A 21,671-nucleotide genomic window follows, 5' to 3' on the forward strand; every position below is an offset into this window, starting at 1 on the left:
CTCCTAGATATCAAATAATGTTTGCATGTAGAACTTTGTTTGTTTGGGATATCTGTAACCACTTCACCTACTAGTAACCACATATACACTACCAGTCAGAAGTTTGGACACACCTTCTCATCCAATGGTTTTTATTTATTTGAATTATTTTCAACATTGTAGATTAATACTGAAGACATCAAAACTATGAAATAATCTGGTTTTGCCATAATCTGGATTACAACAGGAGTCAAATAGGACTATCCATTGTGTACTAACCCTACCTCTGAACAACACAACTGATGGTCTCAAACACATTAAGAAGGCAAGTCATTCTACAAATGAACTCTTCACAAGGCTCATGTTAATTAGAAACCATTCCAGGAGACCACTTCATGAAGCAGACTGAGAGAATACCAAGAGTGTGCAAAGTTGTCATGAAGGAAAAAGGGGGCTACTTTACAGAATCTAAAATATAAAACATATTCTGCTTGGTTTAACACTTTTTTGTTCATTAAATAATTCCATATATGTTCTTTCATAGTTTTGATGTCTTCAGTATTAATCTACAGTGTTTCAAATAATTAAAATAAATACAAACCTTTGAATGAGAAGGTGTTTCCAGACTTTTGACTGGTAGTGTAGATTTCAGGCCTACAGTCATGAAAATATTATAATTTGCTATTCTGGTGTTGACTAACAGTAGTGACAAGGTTTAATTGTTGGGTCAACATACCCACATCCCTAAAAATAACCCATGGTCTTGGTTTTGATTGGTGGCTCAAGGATTCTATCTGCAGTTAATGTTAATTCAGTATTGTGTGTGCTGTTGTCAGCCATTCACCCAGTGATTAATATGAAAACATGAGACAGATTCCACAAGGCTACTATAAAACATATTCTGCTTTGTTTAACACTTTTTTGATAATTAAATAATTCCATATATGTTCTTTCATAGTTTTGATGGCTTCAGTATTAATCTACAGTGTTTCAAATAATTAAAATAAAAACAAACCCTTGAATGAGAAGGTGTTTCCAAACTTTTGACTGGTAGTGTACATTCGTTTTGAGTAAACAAAATCTTGAGCAAGACTAGAAGCTTACAAAAAGGTCTCTAATAAAAAATCCTGATGAAGCCTTTGATCCCACTCATTGTCAGGACACCCCGGATGAAAGCGTTAAGTAAATATCTGAATTGTAGAATGTCGGGGGAGGCGGCTGAGAAATATGAGGGTGAAAGCTGTAATGAGTGCCGTGTGCTCAAAAGTAAAGCTGAAAATCTGGAATCAATGAGAAATGAGGAAAACAGTCATGAGATACCATCCCTCAGGAGAGAGCTACATACAACAGGAAATATATAAAGTCACCGCATGTTTGTTTGCTTCTATTAGTAATCCCAGTGAAGATAAATACATCTCTGGCAGGACTTGAAACTCATTTATCTGTCTTCCTGCTTAACTGACATTCCAAAAATCAGCCACCCTTTAACCAAGCCAAGCTCAGTCTGAGGAAATAATTACAGAGCTACCGAGTAATATACGGTTACCTGCCAGAAGGCTACCTTGTCAGCCACAGGTGACATTTACAAGGACTTAACTAGCAGCTGTTTCCCACAACCTGGTTTCCTTGTTTTGCCTTCATATACGACAGGGGTTTGGTGTAATATGTGCAGCACAATACTGGGCCTATACTGGGTCAATGAGTCTACAGAGAGATTTGATGTTGTTAGTACTCCAGTGAGAAAACATCTGAAATACAAAACACTCCCTGCTAGAGAGCATAGAGGCAGTTCTGTCCCACTGAGTATGTCTTTCACATGTCCCTCTACTCCATCAACCAGGAAACGGTTAAGTTATGTAAATATATGCAAAAGCAGAAACAGACTGAGGATGTTTCATAGGGTCGTCTGAAAACCACATACTTCCCCCTGATTATGCGTATCAACAGTGCCTCTGGTCCTCAAACAAATCCTCAAACATCTGACGTTTAATGGTCAGCACAGTGGTACGAAACATCTTAAATGTCAGTGTCCACACTCTGCCTTATGCCTGACCCCACACAAACAGAAAAACCTCTATGGCTCTCTCCCGCTAATGCACAAGCCTTGCCCTATGATATGGAATATCACACTGTGAATAATGAGGAACACCCGTGAAGTCGTTTGCACTGGATTGCTGGCGCTGGTTCCCCCCCTCCCCTAGAAAAGGACAGCGTATTAAATGGGTGCTTGTGCTCTTATAAAAGGGACCACTGTGCCGGGCCACACTGGACGGCAGATGTGTAGCTAGCTTTTAGCATTAACATTTTGTGCATGGCCTACGGACTGGCTTGTGCTGTTTGATGCCTCTGCCAAACATTGAGGGACTGAATGCTGCAGCCTAATCTCCTCATGCAGAATGCAGTTTTCTCTAAAAGGGCAGAGAGGCTTTATGGAGTTGTGGACTTAGCTGTTGAGGAAAAACTAAGTTCTCACAGATGTTCTATGACGTCAAGTAGGGCATGCTGCTCACTACTTGTAACTCAGTGAAATGTGAAACGCTCTTATTTGGCAGCAAGTGGTACGTATAGGGCTTCTACTGCTTTTGGTAGAAAATGAATTTGACCTTTGAGAGGAAAGAGAAAGCATGAAGTGGTGTTGTATTTGAAAACCACTCAGGTCAGATATTCACAGCTGAGAATTTTCTTTGCTTTAAATCAAAAGTCCTTTTTTAATTAAAAAAAAAAAAAGGTGAGCATATCTGTACTTACTGTAAATTGAATAACAGCAATCCTTAATGTACAAGAATAAGACTTTCTGTCTCCAGAGGATTTGAGGGGAACTGGAGATATTGAGACTTTTAAACATAAACTAAAAACGTATTTATTCAGTCTGGCCTTTAAATGTAAGGTTTTACAATTTTATTATTTACTTTTTACTTTCATATTGATTTAAATTAAATTTGTTATTGTATTAATTCTAACTGTTTATCTTATTTAATTGTTATTTATTTATTCATTAATGTATCTACTATTTTTAGCCTTCATTTTATTTTCAACTCTTATCCATACCATATTTAAATTGATTTATTTTAACTATTTCTATTCTTAATATTAATTTGACGCTTTAACTTATTTTAATTACACATATTTCATTGTTGTCGGTGTGCATTAGTCTCTATTTTTAAAATCCATCTTTGTTTTTTAATATGTCTTTCCAAATTTTACTATTTCTGCCTCTCTCTAGTTTTCAATCGTTGCAAAGCTCTTTGGGCTGCATTTGATTTGTATGAAAGGTTCTCTATAAATAAAGCTTGATTGATTGATTTCTTTAAAATTTCAGCAGGTCACAGGTATCACGTAGGGACAGGGCGTAAAATTTACACCTGCCATTGCCGTCAATGGCATGTAAAAAATTAGTTTGGTATGTAAAACAAAAACACACACCCGCCAGTGGCCGATGGAAAATTTTGTATTGCATGTGAGGTTTTGTTTTCATACTTTCGCCCATTTCTGCCGACTGTCAGGCTATTTTTACCCTTGTGGCGCGCTGTACTTGTGTTGTGATTTGGTACATTGGGGACGGCGTTTACGTCAGCTACTGGAGTTCTATTCATTCCCTTTGCTTGAAGAAGCACGGCGGGAAGAGCGATTCGAATGAAGATGTGGCGACATTCCCGGCGTGAAGCTGTGAGACAGACTTTTGGCTCACTCTGTCAATGTAAAAGGTTGCACTTTTAAATATTTCCAATACATGATGTTGCAGCAGTCACCTTGAAATAAAGAATACAGTTATGTACAGATAGAATTAGATTATTGCTTTTTTATTAGGTTATACTTCAAGTGATGCTAAAGTTGTATTTTCATAATAAAAATGTATGGGAATTATTTTAAATCAAATAAGGCATGATTTTTTTATTTGGCCGGTAAAACTTTGGGAGGTCACTAGCCAATGGCAGATGAGGTAAAACGTTAATTTTACGCCCTGCATAGGAATCTCATTGGCTGACTCCGTTAGCAATCCGACTCCAAATGTTCCCCCAGGTATCCACAGCCAGACGAGACAGTTAAAAACACTGCAGGCTATCTTTCTTGATTGACTCTGTCGCCCCTAAAACAAATTGTCTGTAAACAAGAACACCCACCTTTATTTACCTCAGAGGCCCTTTTATCACGCTAGCTCTTGAACTTCCGGCCTGAACTGTGTGCTTTTCAGGCTTGTGTGCCAGGTGTTGGGCCTGATAATGTACCGCTGTGAAGATTAAACTGGCCTGCAGCTTGCTTCCCATTATGATTCCCACCCAAAAGGGGTTACATGCAGACAACATCCTCAAGAATCCAGCTCCGTTCCAAAGCAGGAAATAATGACTGGGCTTCAATAGAATTGCAGTGGAGTTTGTGCGGGTTTGTTTGGATTGCATGCCGAGACATGCGAGCAGAGTGCCGCTGCTATCATTTAGAGATGAGGGGAACACGCATTGTGATTTGGTAGTTTGGTATCTGTTATCTTTTGCAAGTCTGAAAACTGAGCATACCATAGATGGCATTTGTTCCTCCTTGCTTCAAACTTCACTCACCTTATTCAGATAAACCAATTTACTGCAATCAAGGTGCCCAACTGTGGTCATATTTCACAGCTTCTTGAATAGTTTGGGAATCAAATTTGAGGGTGATCAGCAATTTAAGGCGGACACACTTTATGCTAACTACACTCGCACCTTACAAACCACTCAGAGATATGCGTCTCTCTAAAATAGCCTTCCTGTCACTACTACCAAGAGTATTTTTAGCAAGATGGCAAATCAATTTAATCATCTGTATCTATGGTCGGAAGTTTGGTTTCCATATTTCGATTCCAGGTCTGGAAAGTTTAGAGAACCTGTCATCTCCAGTATATAAATCATTCCATTAAGCACAAAGCGTAAAAAGTTGGCATGAATACCGTATAATACAGCACTAAACTAGCATTAATTGAGCGTGTCTACCCAACGACTTTAACACACAAAACCGAAGTTAGCTATCTGGCAACAGCAATGCATCATTAAGCATTTTTTGGGCAACAGTGGTGTAATTGAGCTGCTTGCAAAGAGAAGTAAAAAATGACAGTAAATGTTAATCACAGATTCTTTATCGCTGGATTATAATGAAGAGAGACTAGAAATAAGCTGGTGAGTTGGTATGATTGTCTAGCTGTTGTTTTCAGATTACAGACTGATGAGTTATTCCCTCAATCTTACACGCAGATGCAGAACATACATTGAATGTCCAGCCGTCAGCCTCCCATCGGTTCTAACACTCATGTCATGTTCAACTTTCATGGAAAGACGTGAGGCAACACACACTGTTTGATCAGACTGCTTTTGTCGGTGCTGGTTCTTTGAGGTCGGCTTGGTGTGTCAGGGCCCTAATCTTCATACAGACGTTCTCTGTGTTCTGTAACCACAGGGCCTAGGGCACACAGACCTATCCCGGAACAGCGATTAGCATATGTATGGACCCTCTGCTCCTCAACTCCCACACAAAAGGCAGGCGGGCCGTGCATCCACGAGGGCCAGGTGGTAAGCAGTGGGATTTCTCCCCGCCTCAGCTTTAGCCTGGGGGACAGGTGCAAACAACTTCACCTCCATGTGAGGCTACATTACAGCTCAAAGGAGAGGCCGTCTTGAACTTGTGCAAAGCACAACAAAAGAGGCCAGGGACCTTTTGTCTGCTGCTCTCTGCTGTTGTTTTCTTATAAAAGAGCTGGGCCCAGGCATTGCTTGTTAACAGGAAGTGGTCTCCGGCTATCCTTGGGGGAGTCTGTGCGTTTAATCGCTCGAGGACTGTCAAGTGTGTCACTCTCTCCCACATCATTACAACACAGCCAAATGTTTTCCATCTCATATTTCCACAGCAATGACAGACATAAATCCCTCAAGTGGATTTTCATTTTGGTCTGCCTTCAATCAGAACTTCACTTATAACGTCTGGGAAATGTAGCCGAGGCCATGTGACTGTAAGAAACAGACAAACATCACAATGCAGCCAGAAACACATCCAGCCTACAAGATTCTGTGTACATGTACCAAGACATTTTAGCAATAACATCTCAAAGACCTGATTATCATCAAAATTGATTTTCCATACATCTCCAAGCTCTCCAGGGCTGCACAGGAACCCTGCAATTAGAGGTGTTTACTCTGCATACAGCCACTTCAAGAATTCTTGCAAGGCCCTCCCACCACTTCCTCAGCCTCAACACAAAGACATGCGAGGCAAATTAGGGGTTAAAGGATGGAGCCCATGTAAATGAAGCTTGGCGGTCCCCATTCAGAAACATGAAAGGCTTTTGTGGGCAAAGAGGGGAAGGTCCTTGTCATGAGCATACATAGGCAATACTTTACCAAACATAAAACTGAACATTCTGAGTAAAAGTGTATCGCTATCAGTAATGTGGAAAGATTAGTGGGTGATGATGTGTGGCTGCTATCTTTGCTGGATGTGAAATCCATACATACGTGTAATGAAGTGTTATAATGAATACAAGAAGGCAGTGGCGTGAGAGGACATCTGAATATTTACAGCAGAGTCTATTAGGACTTTCATTGGCAGCAGACTCAGCCACCAGATCACTATAAAAATCTTTGCTAACAGCTTGTTACTGTGTCACTTTCACCAGCCACTGTGACAGAAACCAACAATTAGTTATTATGTACCACCACAAGCCGCTATGAAAAGGTAGAAGTGGGTGTTTAATTTGGGCATGTACCAGACGCCCATGCCTTAAAGGGGTTTGAAAGACTTTGACATCTTGACGGTGTTTGTGATTCGTCAAACTTAACTGACTTGAGCTCAATGTGGAACGCATTGGTTCAGTTCATTCCAGTTCATGATTATTCAACCACACCTGCAGCCTGTTGCACCAGCTGTGTGTGAGTTGTGTCTTAATTTAGGGTGTTAAGTCTTCACTAAACCATACGTTGAAACCAAGCGGCAACCTCCGGTCTCAAACTATGAAGCCCATGCGGAAGTTTTATCGAGAATCCGCTTGAGGCTGGCTGCAGAAACACCAGAAACCACATACACACCCATTCAGAAAAGACAATCTTTGCAGCATTGACCCATTTAGACACGTATTTACCTTTAAGGCCGGATGCAACGTGTAGGTCATTTCAGAGGGTGTCATCATTTTCAAGAGATGTGACTAATGAAATGCAGTGATTCACTGAAATACACATGGTGGAATGACGTGCATGTTTTGGGATTTTTTTTACGAAGACGTGACCAATGAAATGCGCTTGCAGGAAAAAATATTTTGTAATCATTTTAATTTATATTTTTAATATTTTTGTTGTTTGATGATTTTTTGAAAGATTTTAATGCACATAGGAGCAAAGTCATGAAGTTCCAATTAAAGTCCAATTTCTAAACTATCAAATGGTTTTCATTTCATGTTTCTATCTGCTCCAGAGGCTGAGATATAAAGGTTTTAGTGAAATTTGACAACTCAGATTTTTTTTCCAGAAAATCTTCAGGTTTTCAGAGGTTGTGTACAAAGTATGCTTAGGTTTTTAAAAGGCATTTTTAGCAGGTGTTTTAGATCTTAATGGGTTAATAAACATGTTTACAGCTTGGTTCAAAAAATGGCTTGGCCCTACGTAGCTAATCTCTCTATCGGCACACACTGTACGGGGGGTGAATTTTTTTCTAACGCGACGGTTCAGAAGATATTAAGATTACGAGTTTTTGCCCAAATAAGGACATGACTGAGTGGACTCCCGGTCAGGAACACATAGCTGTTGTGGAGGCTCAAACTCCGCCCCTTTACGTCACACTATGCCTGGTTGAGTTCCGCATTTCCAATATGGCTGCCGCCGTCGATTGGCTTCCAAACAGCTCTGAGGGTGACGTCACGGATACTACGTCCATATTTTATACAGTCTATGGTTGAAACGAGTTAGATTGTAACTTAAGTTGTGTCACAGTTTGGTTGCACCACTGAGACGTAAGGTTCATCTTAACTAGTAGACCGCAGATATGTTTACACTTCCAGCAGCCAATCAGAGGAAAGCACCAATTTTGATGCATTATCTTTCGTGCCTAATCTTCTCGGAACTGACCAACAGCTGAAACAAACTAAAGTAAGGTGATAACTATAGCCTAAAGTCTTAATCTACGGTGTGTGTATAATAACAGTGACATCAAGTGGTAAAGTTATCAACTACAACATATGTTAATACTCAGGAGCACAAATCTTGGTCATCATATTTTTCCCAAGGATGTAATCTCTTGCGGCTCATCCCACCTTTCAAAACGACGCTCCATGGTAGCTGATATACTCTACAGAGGACTTTACACCTACTAGGAGCAAAGTGTAAGAATTAAGTTGTAAGTTATGCTAACATTGGAACTATCTCAGCCGGTGCAACGCCCAAAACGTTAGTAGAGTGTAAACTCCATCCTAAATGAGAAATTGTGTTCAAACTAGGCTACGTTTGAACTTACACCCAGTTGGTGCAACAGGCTGCTGGTCCTTCTTGTGCAGCCATCTTTTCTTTGTGCTTCTCCTCAAACTTGAAAAGTCACTTACTCCCTCCAAGTTCATAAACATTTTGAATATGTCTCTTACTCTGAGCATTGCAGCACACTTCAGAGATCAATAACCCGACAACAGATACAACATGAGGATCGATAGGTGACGCCTCATGAGCCAGATCAGGAAGTTTGGACACCTGGTGTTAAAACAACTTTGTTTAAAAGAGGACAAAGTTCATTGTCTTTGTTATCTGATGTTTCACCTCCTCTCTTTGTCTCAGAACTTTTTGGGTGTTCTCTTTTTTTCTTTTTGCTAGTCATGTGTTACGGACCTCAACCGCTGGACCTCCAGGGACCCCATGCCTCTGAAGATTAGTGTTATCAAGGCCTCCACACCACCAACTTCAATTCTTAGAAGCAACCATTTTTAGCCATTTACTGTTTTGTGCTTAATCAAGATATTAACACACCATGTGAAATGTTGCAACACTTTTAAAATCATGATATGAAAAAAATCAAGATGATTATCAGGACAGTCCAGTGCAAAGAAGAGCCGTGTCAGTATTTCCTGGTTCCATAGACGGTGCACACTTTTTAAACTAAGCATGAAACACTGTCATCAGTACTGAACACACACGCCTGTATTGAGAAACATCTGATTCATTGGTCAAGTCAAAGATAACCCCAGATCACGCAATGTCAGAGGAGTATTTCACCACAAATCCCATGGGGCATATATGCTCCAAACAAACCCTTAAACAGGGTGGACTGGTCCTCCCATCGCAACGATGCAGGTCTGTAATATCTCAGGATACAGTGGTCGGGTGTGAGGCTGTGGTAATCGATAATTCTAGTAGTCAAGCTTTCTATTGATTGTTTTGGTGATTAATCAAGTAATGGAACAGATATTGCACGCTCAGTAATTTTTTCACAAGATATATTTTTGTCTTTATAGCTGTAAAACACAGCAAACGTCCCTGTTGACTTTAGTGAATAATAAAAGGATTATTTTGTCTTTTTCTTACAAGGCCTGAATAAATATACTTAAAGATGATTAGACTGGCTAATGCACATTAACTTACTAAGTTGAAGGGCTGCCCGACACCTGATGACCTAATTAAGTGTTATGATATTAAAAAATACCTGCTGATAATTTCTATATTTCATTTAATGTCAGTTTATCTCTCCTTTTTATTTATTTATTTGTATTATTATTATTATTAAACATTTTTTATTACAATCTGTTGGTTTGTCATTTTGTTTATTCTGTTTTTTCCTCTTCCTGAATCTCCTTCATTGCTCTGTATTAAGGGTGTGCTCTTGGTCAGGGTGGGCGGTGTTAATGTGGGGTATTGTCTGTACAAGTTCAGTATGTCGGTATGTGTGTGTTTATGTTTATATGTTGTATAAACTCAAAAACTGCTGTTATGGTCGATGCATTTTAGGCAGCAACTGCTAACATCTGTCTGTGTGTGTGTGTGTGTGTGTGTGTGTGTGTGTGTGTGTGTGTGTGTGTGTATAAAAACATGCATATCAGTCCCAATAGGAGAAGGTTGGTCCTCTTATATACATGCCGATATTCGTTCAGTGCAATGCATAGGCTGTATAAATAATGAACGTAGTATCAGTGACGTCACCAATCTGTTTCTGAAGCACTGTTTTGAAGCCAATCGTTGGTGGGAGCCATATTGGAAATACTGAACTCAGCCTAACTGCTGTCGAGCGAGTGTGAGGTAAAGAGGCGGGCTTTGAGCCTCCTAGCCAACAGCTACAGTGTTCCCGCCTGTCAATCAAGTCAGCTGTGCCTCTCATAATGGAAAACTTGTAATCTTAATATCTTTGAAATTGCTGCGTTATGAAAAAGTTCAATTATTATTTTCGATTGGTGTGTATTTGGTTTCCGGTACTTCCGGAGCCAGCCTCAAGCAGACACTCGATGAACTGCAGTTTTTAACACTTCCACATTGGCCTCAATTCTCGTGGGCGGAGGTTGCCACTTGGTGCAGTGAGATACTTCATTTTTTCACCTCCACCCAAACACCATGTCATAGATACTGACCAACAAAGCCACAAAGAGAAAACAGAGGAACCTGAACACTTCTTTCATTTTGAGGGAATGAGAGGAAGTATAGCCGAACTTCCTACTTCTGTCCAAGAAAGAGGGTAAAAAGGTGATTCCCTCACTAGCAAGTAATAGTGTAGTAGCGTAGTAGCGTAATATGAGCAACTTTTACATGTAAATGCAATTTAACACCAAATACATTTGTTTCCACTCTGATTTGCACCTTTTACCAGCTTCATCCACATGATAACTACAGCAAAGTCTCATGGACATGGACGCAGATCTGAACTCCAAAAAAGAACAAAAAATAATCATCACCAGATTTTTAAACATGAGGTCATAAAGAGAATGAACTCTCACATTACATCGATGTTAGGTCACCTTAACAGATACTGTCAAATACCTTTATAATGGGAGCATGGAATTAGGACAGCCTAGCGCCTCCTCCTGCTTTGCATATCTAGTTTCATGAACAACAAGACGTGGTCAACCCCCTGCCGAAGCCTGAAGCCTGAAGCCATGATTGCGTGTCTTCTGATTTGTTTGTACCTGTGTGGCTTTGTCTTTCATACAGGAAGGATAGGGTCCATGGGAGTCCCGAGGCCACTGGCCGGTGAGGTATGGACCTGTGATGGCGTCGAGGGATGACGTCCGCCGGATGGCACTGGAGCTCCGAACTTGTAACTTGGATCTTTCTGCTGTGAATTAGAAAAGCATCAAGAAAAAAGGATGAGCCGCACGAAAACACACACACACACACACACCCAAGAAAAGGCGTCGGTAACAAGTGAGCACTAATACCTGACCCCCTGAGGCGTTTTTCTGACATGCGATGTGCCAACTTTGCTGATTATGTCAACAACACTAAGTTCAGAACACAGCGCTGAAACGCAAGAGTGTGGTAAATCTTGCAGTGCATATCTGTAGCCAAGGGCTGGGGGGCTTGTTTGAGTATGAAAAAACTCTTAATGGTTTACCTGAAATAAAAAATACAGTTGCATAATCAAGGTCTCACTGTGAAAACAAGTTAGTTTCAGTTAGATTTAATGTATTTTAGATGATTATAGAATGAATTCTTGCTTAGGTCACCTGACAAAAAATGCTACAAAAGCTAAAACAGTACTTTATAAGACAAGACCTTCACCAGCAATCTCCTCTTGTTTTCAAAGTGTGCACCGTTTTTCTAATCTCCTAAGTATAAGTGCAGGGCAGAAAGCAGGCTTGAGAGCCGAGGCCTGAAGCAAATGTAAATGACTGAGCAGGAGTATCTGATGTTATGAGAGCAGTCTGCTGTGAGCCAGAGCAGTTAAGCATACACCACCCACATAAGAACTCATAAACAACCACAACACAATGCACATCAATACTGCCTGTATCCACTCAACATTCCTGCAGAGACACGCAGTAAAGCAAAAAGACAGAGAAAAACAAAATGCAAAAAGACATTTCAGGAAAGCATGAGACTGCAGGAAAATCTGGGTTACATTTTTTCAGCCTCAATTACACTTAGTATGATTACTTAGAGCAAATGAAAGCTTCTTTATAACCGTGTAAAAGGCAGGATAAAGGAATAGCATGATAGTCAGGAAGCATGCTCATTTGCTCTCTTCCTCGTCCGTGTAGGCCAAGACAGAGGCCTTCCTAACGTGAACACACAAACTAACACACACAGACTAAACTATCGACATGAGGCACCCCTCTCCTAGCAGAACTACACAGCCACTCATTGTTGTTCTTTGTCTGTAGAATACACAAGCCTACCCACCCAAAGGTATTGCCTAAGTAAGCTTACTGGGCTACAGTAAAATTCCCTGAAGCATTGCAGACAAAGGAAGCAGGCTAAATTTCCATCAATATTGATATAGGCCAAGCCAGTGCTCTCAGAACCGGGACTGTGGTTATTTTCCATCGTCTCCCCCACTAAAATAATCTCCTGATGAGAAAAAAGGAAACAGTGTGAAAGAAGCCAAGACATCAAAGCGCTCCCATCTGCTGATTTTAGCAACGAGCGAGCGAGAGGTTCATGTGATATTTTAAAGGAATATTTTTAAAAGTTGAATTTTTAAGAACTTTCCCTAAGCAAACTGTAAAAAGGTCTCTCTGCCCTTTCCAGGAATAAATGGGTGGCTTATTAACCGTAGAGTAAAGGCAAATGTGAAAACAAACATGTGGTCCGAATCAGTAAACCATGGCAGAAGGGTTTCCTGTAGGTTTCCACAAGGCTGAAGGGAAAATCACAATAATTCACTTTAAACTTATGACACTGATATATCTCAGATATGCACCAGTGAAGAGGAAGTAGTTCTTGTGAGTGATAACCCAAACCCTGGTGTCACTTTATAGATGCATATGCTTTAAAGGCATGGTTTAGACTATTCTAATTTAGTTCAGTCCAATTCAACTGCTTAGACTAACTTTACTACAAACAATGTAGCATGGAAATACTCTCAGGCACAGCCATACCAATTTATCCGTCAGCTGATATTTTAAACCATTTGGTGCTTAGTTTGTCCACCAGCACCAACATGTAGCTTACAATACTCTCTGCAATGTCAGCAGCACATGCAGCAGAACAACACAGTTTAGCAGACACTGTTTTACACCATAGACTGTATAAATAATGGACGTAGCATCCGTGACGCCACACATCTGTTTCTAAAGCGCTGTTTTGAAGCCAATCGTCGGCGGGAGCCATATTGGAAATGCTGAACTCAACCAAATTTAATGTGAGGTAAAGAGGCGGGGTTTGAGCCTCCTGGCCAACAGCTATGTGTTCTATCTGTCAATCAAGTCAGTTATGTCCTTAAATGGGCAAAACTTGTAATCTTAATATCTTCTGAACTGTCGCGTTCGAAAAAAATCCACCCCCCATACAGCGTGTGCCGATAGAGAAATTAGCTACATAGACCTAAACCGCCTTTCAAACTAGGCTGTAAACATGTTTATTTCCGCTGCAAAGATCCTCTTTTTTGAATTGTTGTGTATGTGGTTTCCGGTGTTTCTGCAACCAGCCTCAAGTGGACGCTCAAGGAACTGCAGTTCTTAACACTTCTGAATGGGCTTCATATTTTGAGACCGGAGGTTGCTGAGAACCTTTGTGGTGTCATGTCTGGGCAAAATCAGTGAACAATACTTCTAGAGATTAATGATGTTTTGTCATTACATCTGGATTTATTCAACTTTTCTGTCAAAATATTAAGAGTTGCACAATATTAACAGCATAATATCTGTATCAGCCAAGTGGAAACCTCTGGCCACAACAATTGAAGCCAATGTGGAAGTGTTAAAACTGCAGTTCCTCGAGTGTCCACTTGAGGCTGGCTGCAGAAGAACCAGAAACCACATACACACCAATTCAAAAAAGCCGATCTTTACAGCAGAAATAAACATGTTTACAGCCTGGTTCAAGTTTAGTCTGGAAAGCTAATTTCTCGATCGGCACACACTGTATGGGGGGTGAATTTTTTCATAACATGGGAATTTCTAAGATATTGAGATTACGAGTTTTCCATTACGAGAGGTAAAGCTGACTTGATTGACAGGCGGGAACACTAGCAGTTGGCGAGGAGGCTCAAAGCCCGCCTCTTTACCTCACACTAGCTCGACAGAAGTTAGGTTGTGTTCAGCATTTCCAATATGGCTGCCGCCGACAATCGGCTTCAAAACAGCGCTTCAGAAACAGATGGGTGACATCACAGATATCACATCCATTTTTTATACAGCCTATGGTATCAGCAGATAGAGGCTTTTAAAAGTAATTATCGTTATTGGCAAATATGAACACTTTTCTGCCAATAAGTTGACGTGTTGATTTGGCAAACAATGACATCTATCATGTGCCAAAAACGAGCTTCAACATGTCGGCTGTGAGTAAGTGTTTTGAAGAGAACAACAACAGTAGCTATTTGCTATGCTAGTGATGCTCAGGTGATGGGTGTAGGAGCCAAACAACACTCCTTTAACACTACCAGTTTTATCATGTATCTAAAGAACGGTCATCGTGGAGCAGCAAAAATGAAGAACAAAAGCATTGGCGTTAGCTATAAACGCAGCACACTCTATTTCAGTCATTCCACAAAGCTAAGAAGCAGAGCAGGAACCACCTCAAGGTAAAGGAACTAACAAGAAAATCATTCACTGCTCTTGATATCCAGTCTGTCATGGTGGTGGAAGATACAAGCTACCACTGGCTAACGATGTACTAGAGTTGATATCAGTATCAGTATGGGCCAATATGAGCTTGAAAATATCGGCATATCTGATCTAGGCAAATATCCCCCGTCGCATCCCTAAGATGTTATATTTTTTCCTATCGCAAAGATATAAATGTTAAATATTGTGGGATGTTAGTGATACGACTGTGTTCGTCATGCTGACATTGTGTTCTTGTTCTAACTTTGGGGAAGAGAGGAATCTCTTTCACTTGCAGGCCATCTTGCAGCTCTTTTTTCAATAATGTCCGACATTAATTCTCAGTTTATTACAGTGAGAATTACAAGCCGTGATTTCAGCAAGGACTGTTTTTCATATATTATAAATGATGAATGACGATATTAAATCCGGGTCGTGATCTTTCAATGTTATGAGTTACAGCATCTGCTCCTCAGCTGGTCAGGAAATGGGGTGTTAGCATTATTAGCACCACTCAAAAAGTCCAGTGGGTTCCTCCCACCACAAGCTGGCCTGGTCTTTTCGGAGTGTGTGTCAATGAATGAAGAAAGAATGCTTAAAGCGTTAACTATTTCAGCTTTTATAACTGAGGAGTAAGGAGTGAGCAAACGTTACACAGAAGTTAAGGTTCAACTAAATGCTAACAGTCGGTTATGTGCATGCAAAATGATAAAAGTACAGCAAAATATAGATCAAGCAGAGAAGACTGATTTGGACAACACAGTCATTTTCACATTCGGTCCTACTCTGCAGTTTGAATGGATGACAATGAAGCAGGCCTGTTTCAGCACAGCTGGCACTTTGTCAGAGAGTGGGACTCTCATTGTTGGGACAGTGTGGTAAGTGAATGATGTCATGTTGGTGAACCAAAAGGGCATGATGTTGAATATAAAGCTCTCCACTTTATGCCTCATCACCACGCTATGATATGAACTTTTTAAAAACACCACTGTGGTCCGTTCCCTGTGTGGATTTGTCTGGCTCTAACAGTGATGGTACTGTACGGCACTTTGGAACTAATTTCTCACCAAATGGCGAGCATTATGCCTGTGAGTGGGTTCAAAGTACTACAATGAATGTGAAATTACAAAGTGCAAAGCCTTCTAGTTGAATCAAGCTGGGCTGAAGTGAGGAGAGACGGCTGAGTCTTGCTCACATTGTTGGTTTCCTCTGAGAGACGTGTGACAATCAGCGTTTTTAAAGTGCTACGAGCTGCCAGTCCCACATTGATATGATCATAGTTGTTATGAGGCCTCTCATGCACGTTAAGACTTTGAGGTCACAGTAATGAAGGATGTTCAAGTCTCCATCATCACCACTGACATGGGACACTGGTCTGGGTTAGAGGTTAGTCTCTTTCAGAGGACTGAGGTATGCGTGGCATGCCACTGGGGTGGGAAATCAAAACCGAGGGCTAGCCCAACGCCGGTGAAATTCGTTGTGCCTGGTAAGTCTGCCTGCTCAGTTGTTGTGGGACAGACTTCGTTTCCTGCCTTGCATGGTACACTGGGCAAGGTTGGAGGTCATCTCATTCAAAGAACCGAGGAATGTGAAGCACGTCACAAAACATAAAATTCCACACACAACTCTACAATAACCACCACGCTGTCTGAGACCAGAGGGCTCGCAGTTTGTTTAAAGGGAAGAGGGAGAAGCTGTTAAACGTGACTAATGAAGGCAGCACTGGTCCAGTTGTGTGACTTAATCGAGTGCAGAACAGAGTCATGGTGAGAACAGCTAGTGCTTTTCATGGGAACTGATGCAGAGGGAGAAACACTCACTGAGGTTAGCACAACTACAGATCTTTTTGTTTCCAGATACAGGAAAGACAGGCTGTATTCAGACACAACCATATCAGTGTGTGCCTCGAACACTTGCTAGATAGTGTGTAGTTATGTGTGTGTTTTGTGCATAAAAACACAGGAAAAAAGGCAAAAAATGCAGCCCTGGCCTACAGAAGGATCCTGCTACTGGTCTCACAAACCAGGCTCAGTGTCGATATCTGGCAGGAGAAGCTGTCACATAAAGGAGATCCACTGAAATACTGGGCTGCGTGGGCCCTCATGTCCTCCTTCAGATCACTTCCAGGGAGCAGCTGAGCTTGACATGAAACGACATAGCACTTGCCTCTGCGAGCCATGTGCAGGGCAACATGGTGAGGCTGAGCATATGGTCGGAATATGACGAGGAGTCTATGCTGCGTGCACTGACTGAGTGAGGTCAGGATAGGCAGCACCTGACCACGTTAGCTCAGCTTCTACTGGGACTGACGTGGCTCCTTTTACAACTGAAAGCAGGACTTTCTGCCAATTCTTTCCTCCCCCTCTCTCCTGTCAAAAGTCCATAGGAAATAAGAGAGCCAATAGTGCACTCTATTCCTTTTATGAGTGCTTGATTGTGTGATTTGACAATGGGCTAAAAAGTGAATGCATCAACTTACTGCAAACGAAGAGCTAGCTCTGTTCCAGACTTGCAGATGTGATATTTAACCTATTCTATGTGTAATTTAAATATTTAAATACAATCTCATAACTGTTTACCAGCCAGTGTCATCAACACATGTACAATGACATGGTAAGAGTCCTCTTTAACACATTATGGCATGCCAGTTTTGTCCCTAAAACACCAGCTACTGTATGGTTATGTGTGTGTGTTTTGTGCATAAAGACAAAAGGTGGACAGGACACAGCAAAAACTGCAGTTCTTGACTGAAAAGGGAGACTGCTAATGGTCTGTAGTGCACTCTATTCCCTTTACGAGGACCTAATGTGTGATTGGAAGAGGAGCTTAATGGTTAATCAACCTTCTGTGATCTAGAAAGAAAAAAATGTCACATTTGACCTATTTTATATCTGTTAATATTCAAATTTAATTGCATAACTGCATACTAATTACTTATCTAATGGTTAAACTGTTTGCACTGCAGATAGATGTAGATTCAAACACATCCCCTTGCACATTCCTGCACGGCTGCATACCTTTATACTATTATATAGCGTTTTATATTGTTATTTTGACTGATGTACAATAGTTTCCTAACCACTAAGACACATTGCTCAATGTGTAAACCATACCTTGCAGTGCACCTTATTCAGAAGGCAATGCAACAATGGTCATAACAGCACTGTGGCTAAAATATATGTGGATGTGTATGCATGTCTATATGTATGCATGAATGTACTTGTGCATGTATGCATGTGTATGTGTACGAATGCATGTACATATCGATATGTGTGTGTATGTATATGCTAGGCTCTCTCTTTTTTTTTTTAAGGATGCACGATATAATCGGCATATTATCTGTATCGGCCGATGTTGGCTTTAAAATGAACTATCGGATATCGGCCAACATGCTGATATCCGCCGATATAATTAACCGATAAAATAATGGGCTGCTGCACACCTGTTGGGCTCACGTTTTAAATTAAATTTGAATTTAAGCTGCAGTCTGTAAAGTACATGTAGCTGACTAATTTAGGCACATTTACTGTTTTATCAATTTTATTTAATTTGGGTTTAATTGCTGTACAGTTGCACTTTCCACATGTTCCCTGTGAACAGAGGTTAGGTTTACTCACTATGTCAAATGTGTAATTGGCCAAATTTGCCCTGGTTGTGGGTCTTATTATAGTTTTAAGTATTAAGTATTGTTCTTATTTTGCACAGGAATGAATATGACATAACAAATGTGATAAGAGTATCACCATAATACTGTACGCTAATTCCAATACAGAAGATAATTGATGATCTCTGCAATTAGGTATGTGGAAAATAATATCGGCATTGGTAATCGGCTAAATGAGTTGTAAAATATCGGCATATCAGCAAAAAAATCAAATATCGTGCATATATAATGTTTTATATTGTTATTTTGACAGACTTTTAATAGTTTATAACCACTAAGACACATTCCTCAATGTGTAAACCATACCTGGCAGTACACCTTATTCAGAAGGCAATGCAACAATGGTCATAACATCACCTTAATGTTGAATTTTTTGCTTTATAGAGGATAAAAAGGTTGAAAATTAGCTTTTTTTACCTCTGGAAACTGGTGAGTCTGGGGGGCAGGAGGAGTCCTTATTTTCAGGGGACAGTCTTTGCTTAGCGTTCGCACTTCCTGAACTGAGTGTCGGGCTGGAGGGGGGACTGGAGCCCCGGCTGGTCGTGGCTCCTCCGTGGAAAGTCTGCCCCCTCGTCGGGCTGCTCTGCCCGGCACGGAGGAGCTGGTAGGGCACGGTGGCACGGATGGGGTGCAGACGGCAGCTGCTGCTGCTGCTGTTGAAGGAACCAGGGGAGCCCGCATTGCTGCGTCTGACTCTCGGCTGCTGGAGCGAGTTACTCGGGGTTGACATCCTCCCGAAAGTGTCTGCAGTTCCTAATGCAGTGAGAAACACGTCCTGCCAAAGCTGTCTCTCTAAGAGGAGGAGGAGGTGAGGAGGAGGAGGGTGAACCGTGAAAGAAACATTAGCTGGTTAGCAGAAAAACCCAAAAAACGTTAGCTTCCTTTTTTCAACAATGTTCGACTCGTGCGCTCGAGGGGACAAAAAAAACCTCCAACACGCATTACCTGGAGCAAACTTACCTTAAAGACACTAACACATGCCGGGGTAAGCTGGAACAGTCACATAAATAACTTTAAAAGTAGTTTTTAACACTTCTTCAGAGGTTTAATTCGTGTTCTCCTGCTCCTGCTCTCCCATCATGTCCACTCTCTAAATGACAGTTGTTTCGGACAGACTACTGGCTGGTGTGTGTGGGCGGCCCACGCTCATGGCTTCTCGGCTTCTGATTGGCTGCAGACCTCTTACAGTAACAGCGCTGATTGGCTGAAGTGTAAATAACCATAGTACTTTTATCCAATCAGGATTGATACGTGGTGCTGGCAAAGGCAAAGTTTTTAGAGAAATGAAGATGTAGAGTAAACATTTATGTATATAAAATATATAATATATGTAATATATGGTTGATATGTATGTATGTGATGAATATAATATGTAATGAATATGGTGTTTGATTAATGTATATATGGTGAGTGTAGTGTTGTGAATATATATAATGTATTGTATGAATTTATGTGCTTTGGCAATAACATCTCTTTGTTCATGCTAATAAAGCAAATTTGATTTGAATTGAAAATTGAGTAAACATTTATCATTTTATATTCCTGTTATTACTTCTATTTAATTTAAATTCCATTGTAACATTGTATATATCTAAATTGTATTCTATCTTTATTTATCTATTTTATTTTGACTTATTTTATTTTATTTTTACTTATTGAAACTTCTTTCTTGATTGTACTTATATCTGTGTTGCTGTAACAACTGAATTTTCACAATTTCATAATTTTGATCTTGTCTTGTGTCCTCTTTTGTGTCTTCTGAACTTTTAGTGTTCATCAAGAACATTTTCACATGCATTAATTTGAAAACCTGTCAACTTTAAGAGTTCTTGTGTTTCTTCTTTATTGCCATCTTGCAGAATTCCCAGTGCTTTGGCTTTATGCAAGTAGTCCATATGAAGCTTTTTGAGACGTTTCTGGATTGACTTTAGTTTTGTTTGTGCTCTTAAAAGAAACTGCAAATGTACAGATGATTCAGAATGTGATTAATTTCTGTGCTATGAAAAACACATTTTAAGATGGAAGCTTGGGGCCATAAATAAATGGACCTTGGGCCGCGAATGGCCCCCAGGCCGTACTTTGGACATGCCTGATGTATAGAGTAAACATTTATCATTTTATATTCCTAATACATTAAGGTGTAAACAAAGTATGAATAAGAAAACTGGGAAGTGTACATGTTTTAGTGATGTGACCATGACACGGTCTCCCTCAGCAGATGACATTATAAAAAAAAAATCTTTCTGCTTACAGTAATATGTATACACAGCTTATAGTAACATCCTATTTACAAATACAAACAGCTGTGGGTTATATTTATCATACCTACACTAGCAGTCTGGAGTTTGGAAACACCTTCTCATTCGCATTTGTATTTATCTAAATTCCATTGTAACATTTGTATATATCTAAATTGTATTCTATCTTTATTTATCTAATTTCATTTTTACTTATTAGTACTTTTATCCAATCAGGATTGATACGTGGTGCTGGCACAGGCAAAGTTTTTAGAGAAATTAAGATGTAGAGAGTAGTTCTTAGATCTCTATACACTGGCTTCCTGTCTGTCAGAGAATAGACTTTAAAATCCTGCTGATGGTTTATAAAGCACTGAATGGTTTAGGCCCAAAATACATTGCTGATCTGCTACTACTGTATGAACCACCTCGACCTCTGAGGTCATCAAGTACTGGTCTGCTTTCAGTCCCTAGAGTCAGAATGAAACATGGTGAAGCAGCATTTAGTCATTATGCACCACATATCTGGAACACACTCCCTGAAAGCTGTTGGTCCGCTCCAACTCTCACCTCTTTTAAATCAAAGGTTAAGACCTTTTTTATTTGCCACTGCCTTCCTATCTTAGCTTATTTTAACTCACTTTAAAGGCACTATAAGGAGTTTTTCACCAGATGAGAAACAGATTCAAACCAACACTGATGCCTCTTTATGACCTTCAAAAGCAAACAAAACCATAAACAACAACACTGATACCTTCTCTGTTGTCATTTTTAATGCCTTAAACCATCAAAGGGGGTAAGTGTCAGACCACATGATGATGAATCATACCTACCTGCCCATAACATGTATGCTTGTTATGTTCTACCTTTTACATGATTAAGATATATGTCTGTGATTATCCTCCTGCTGTTATTTACTCTATTTGTATGGTTAAACCTACTGAGTCAATAAAGGTGATTCTGATTGGGGTTAGATTGTTGATTCATTTAAGGCATGAGCACATTTTGGTCCCATTATCCCACAAAATAAGAGGAAATTCTAACATCAAAGATTCAGTGACATCTGGCTGACCTCCTCCACCAACACACTCCATCCTGGAACCTATAG

General features: G+C 40.3%; 1 protein-coding gene across 2 annotated transcripts in view; it reads right to left on the minus strand.

The window, feature by feature from the left end:
• LOC117822801 (glucocorticoid-induced transcript 1 protein) overlaps window positions 1–19,469 on the minus strand; it is a 33,101-nt gene extending 13,632 nt beyond the window's left edge. The window contains exons 1-3 of one of the 2 annotated variants that reach the window (XM_034697718.1): window positions 19,287–19,469; window positions 18,744–19,118; window positions 11,081–11,229 (exon numbers count right to left, since the gene is read on the minus strand). In XM_034697718.1, the coding sequence (XP_034553609.1) occupies window positions 11,081–11,229; window positions 18,744–19,056 (462 nt within the window). In that variant the 5' untranslated portion in view covers window positions 19,057–19,118; window positions 19,287–19,469. The remainder of the gene's footprint in view (window positions 1–11,080; window positions 11,230–18,743; window positions 19,119–19,286) is intronic. The other variant, XM_034697717.1, reaches the window with a different exon arrangement.
• Between the last annotated feature and the right edge of the window lie 2,202 nt (window positions 19,470–21,671).

The sequence above is a fragment of the Notolabrus celidotus genome, chromosome 12 (assembly GCF_009762535.1).
Source record: "Notolabrus celidotus isolate fNotCel1 chromosome 12, fNotCel1.pri, whole genome shotgun sequence".
NCBI lineage: Eukaryota > Metazoa > Chordata > Actinopteri > Labriformes > Labridae > Notolabrus > Notolabrus celidotus.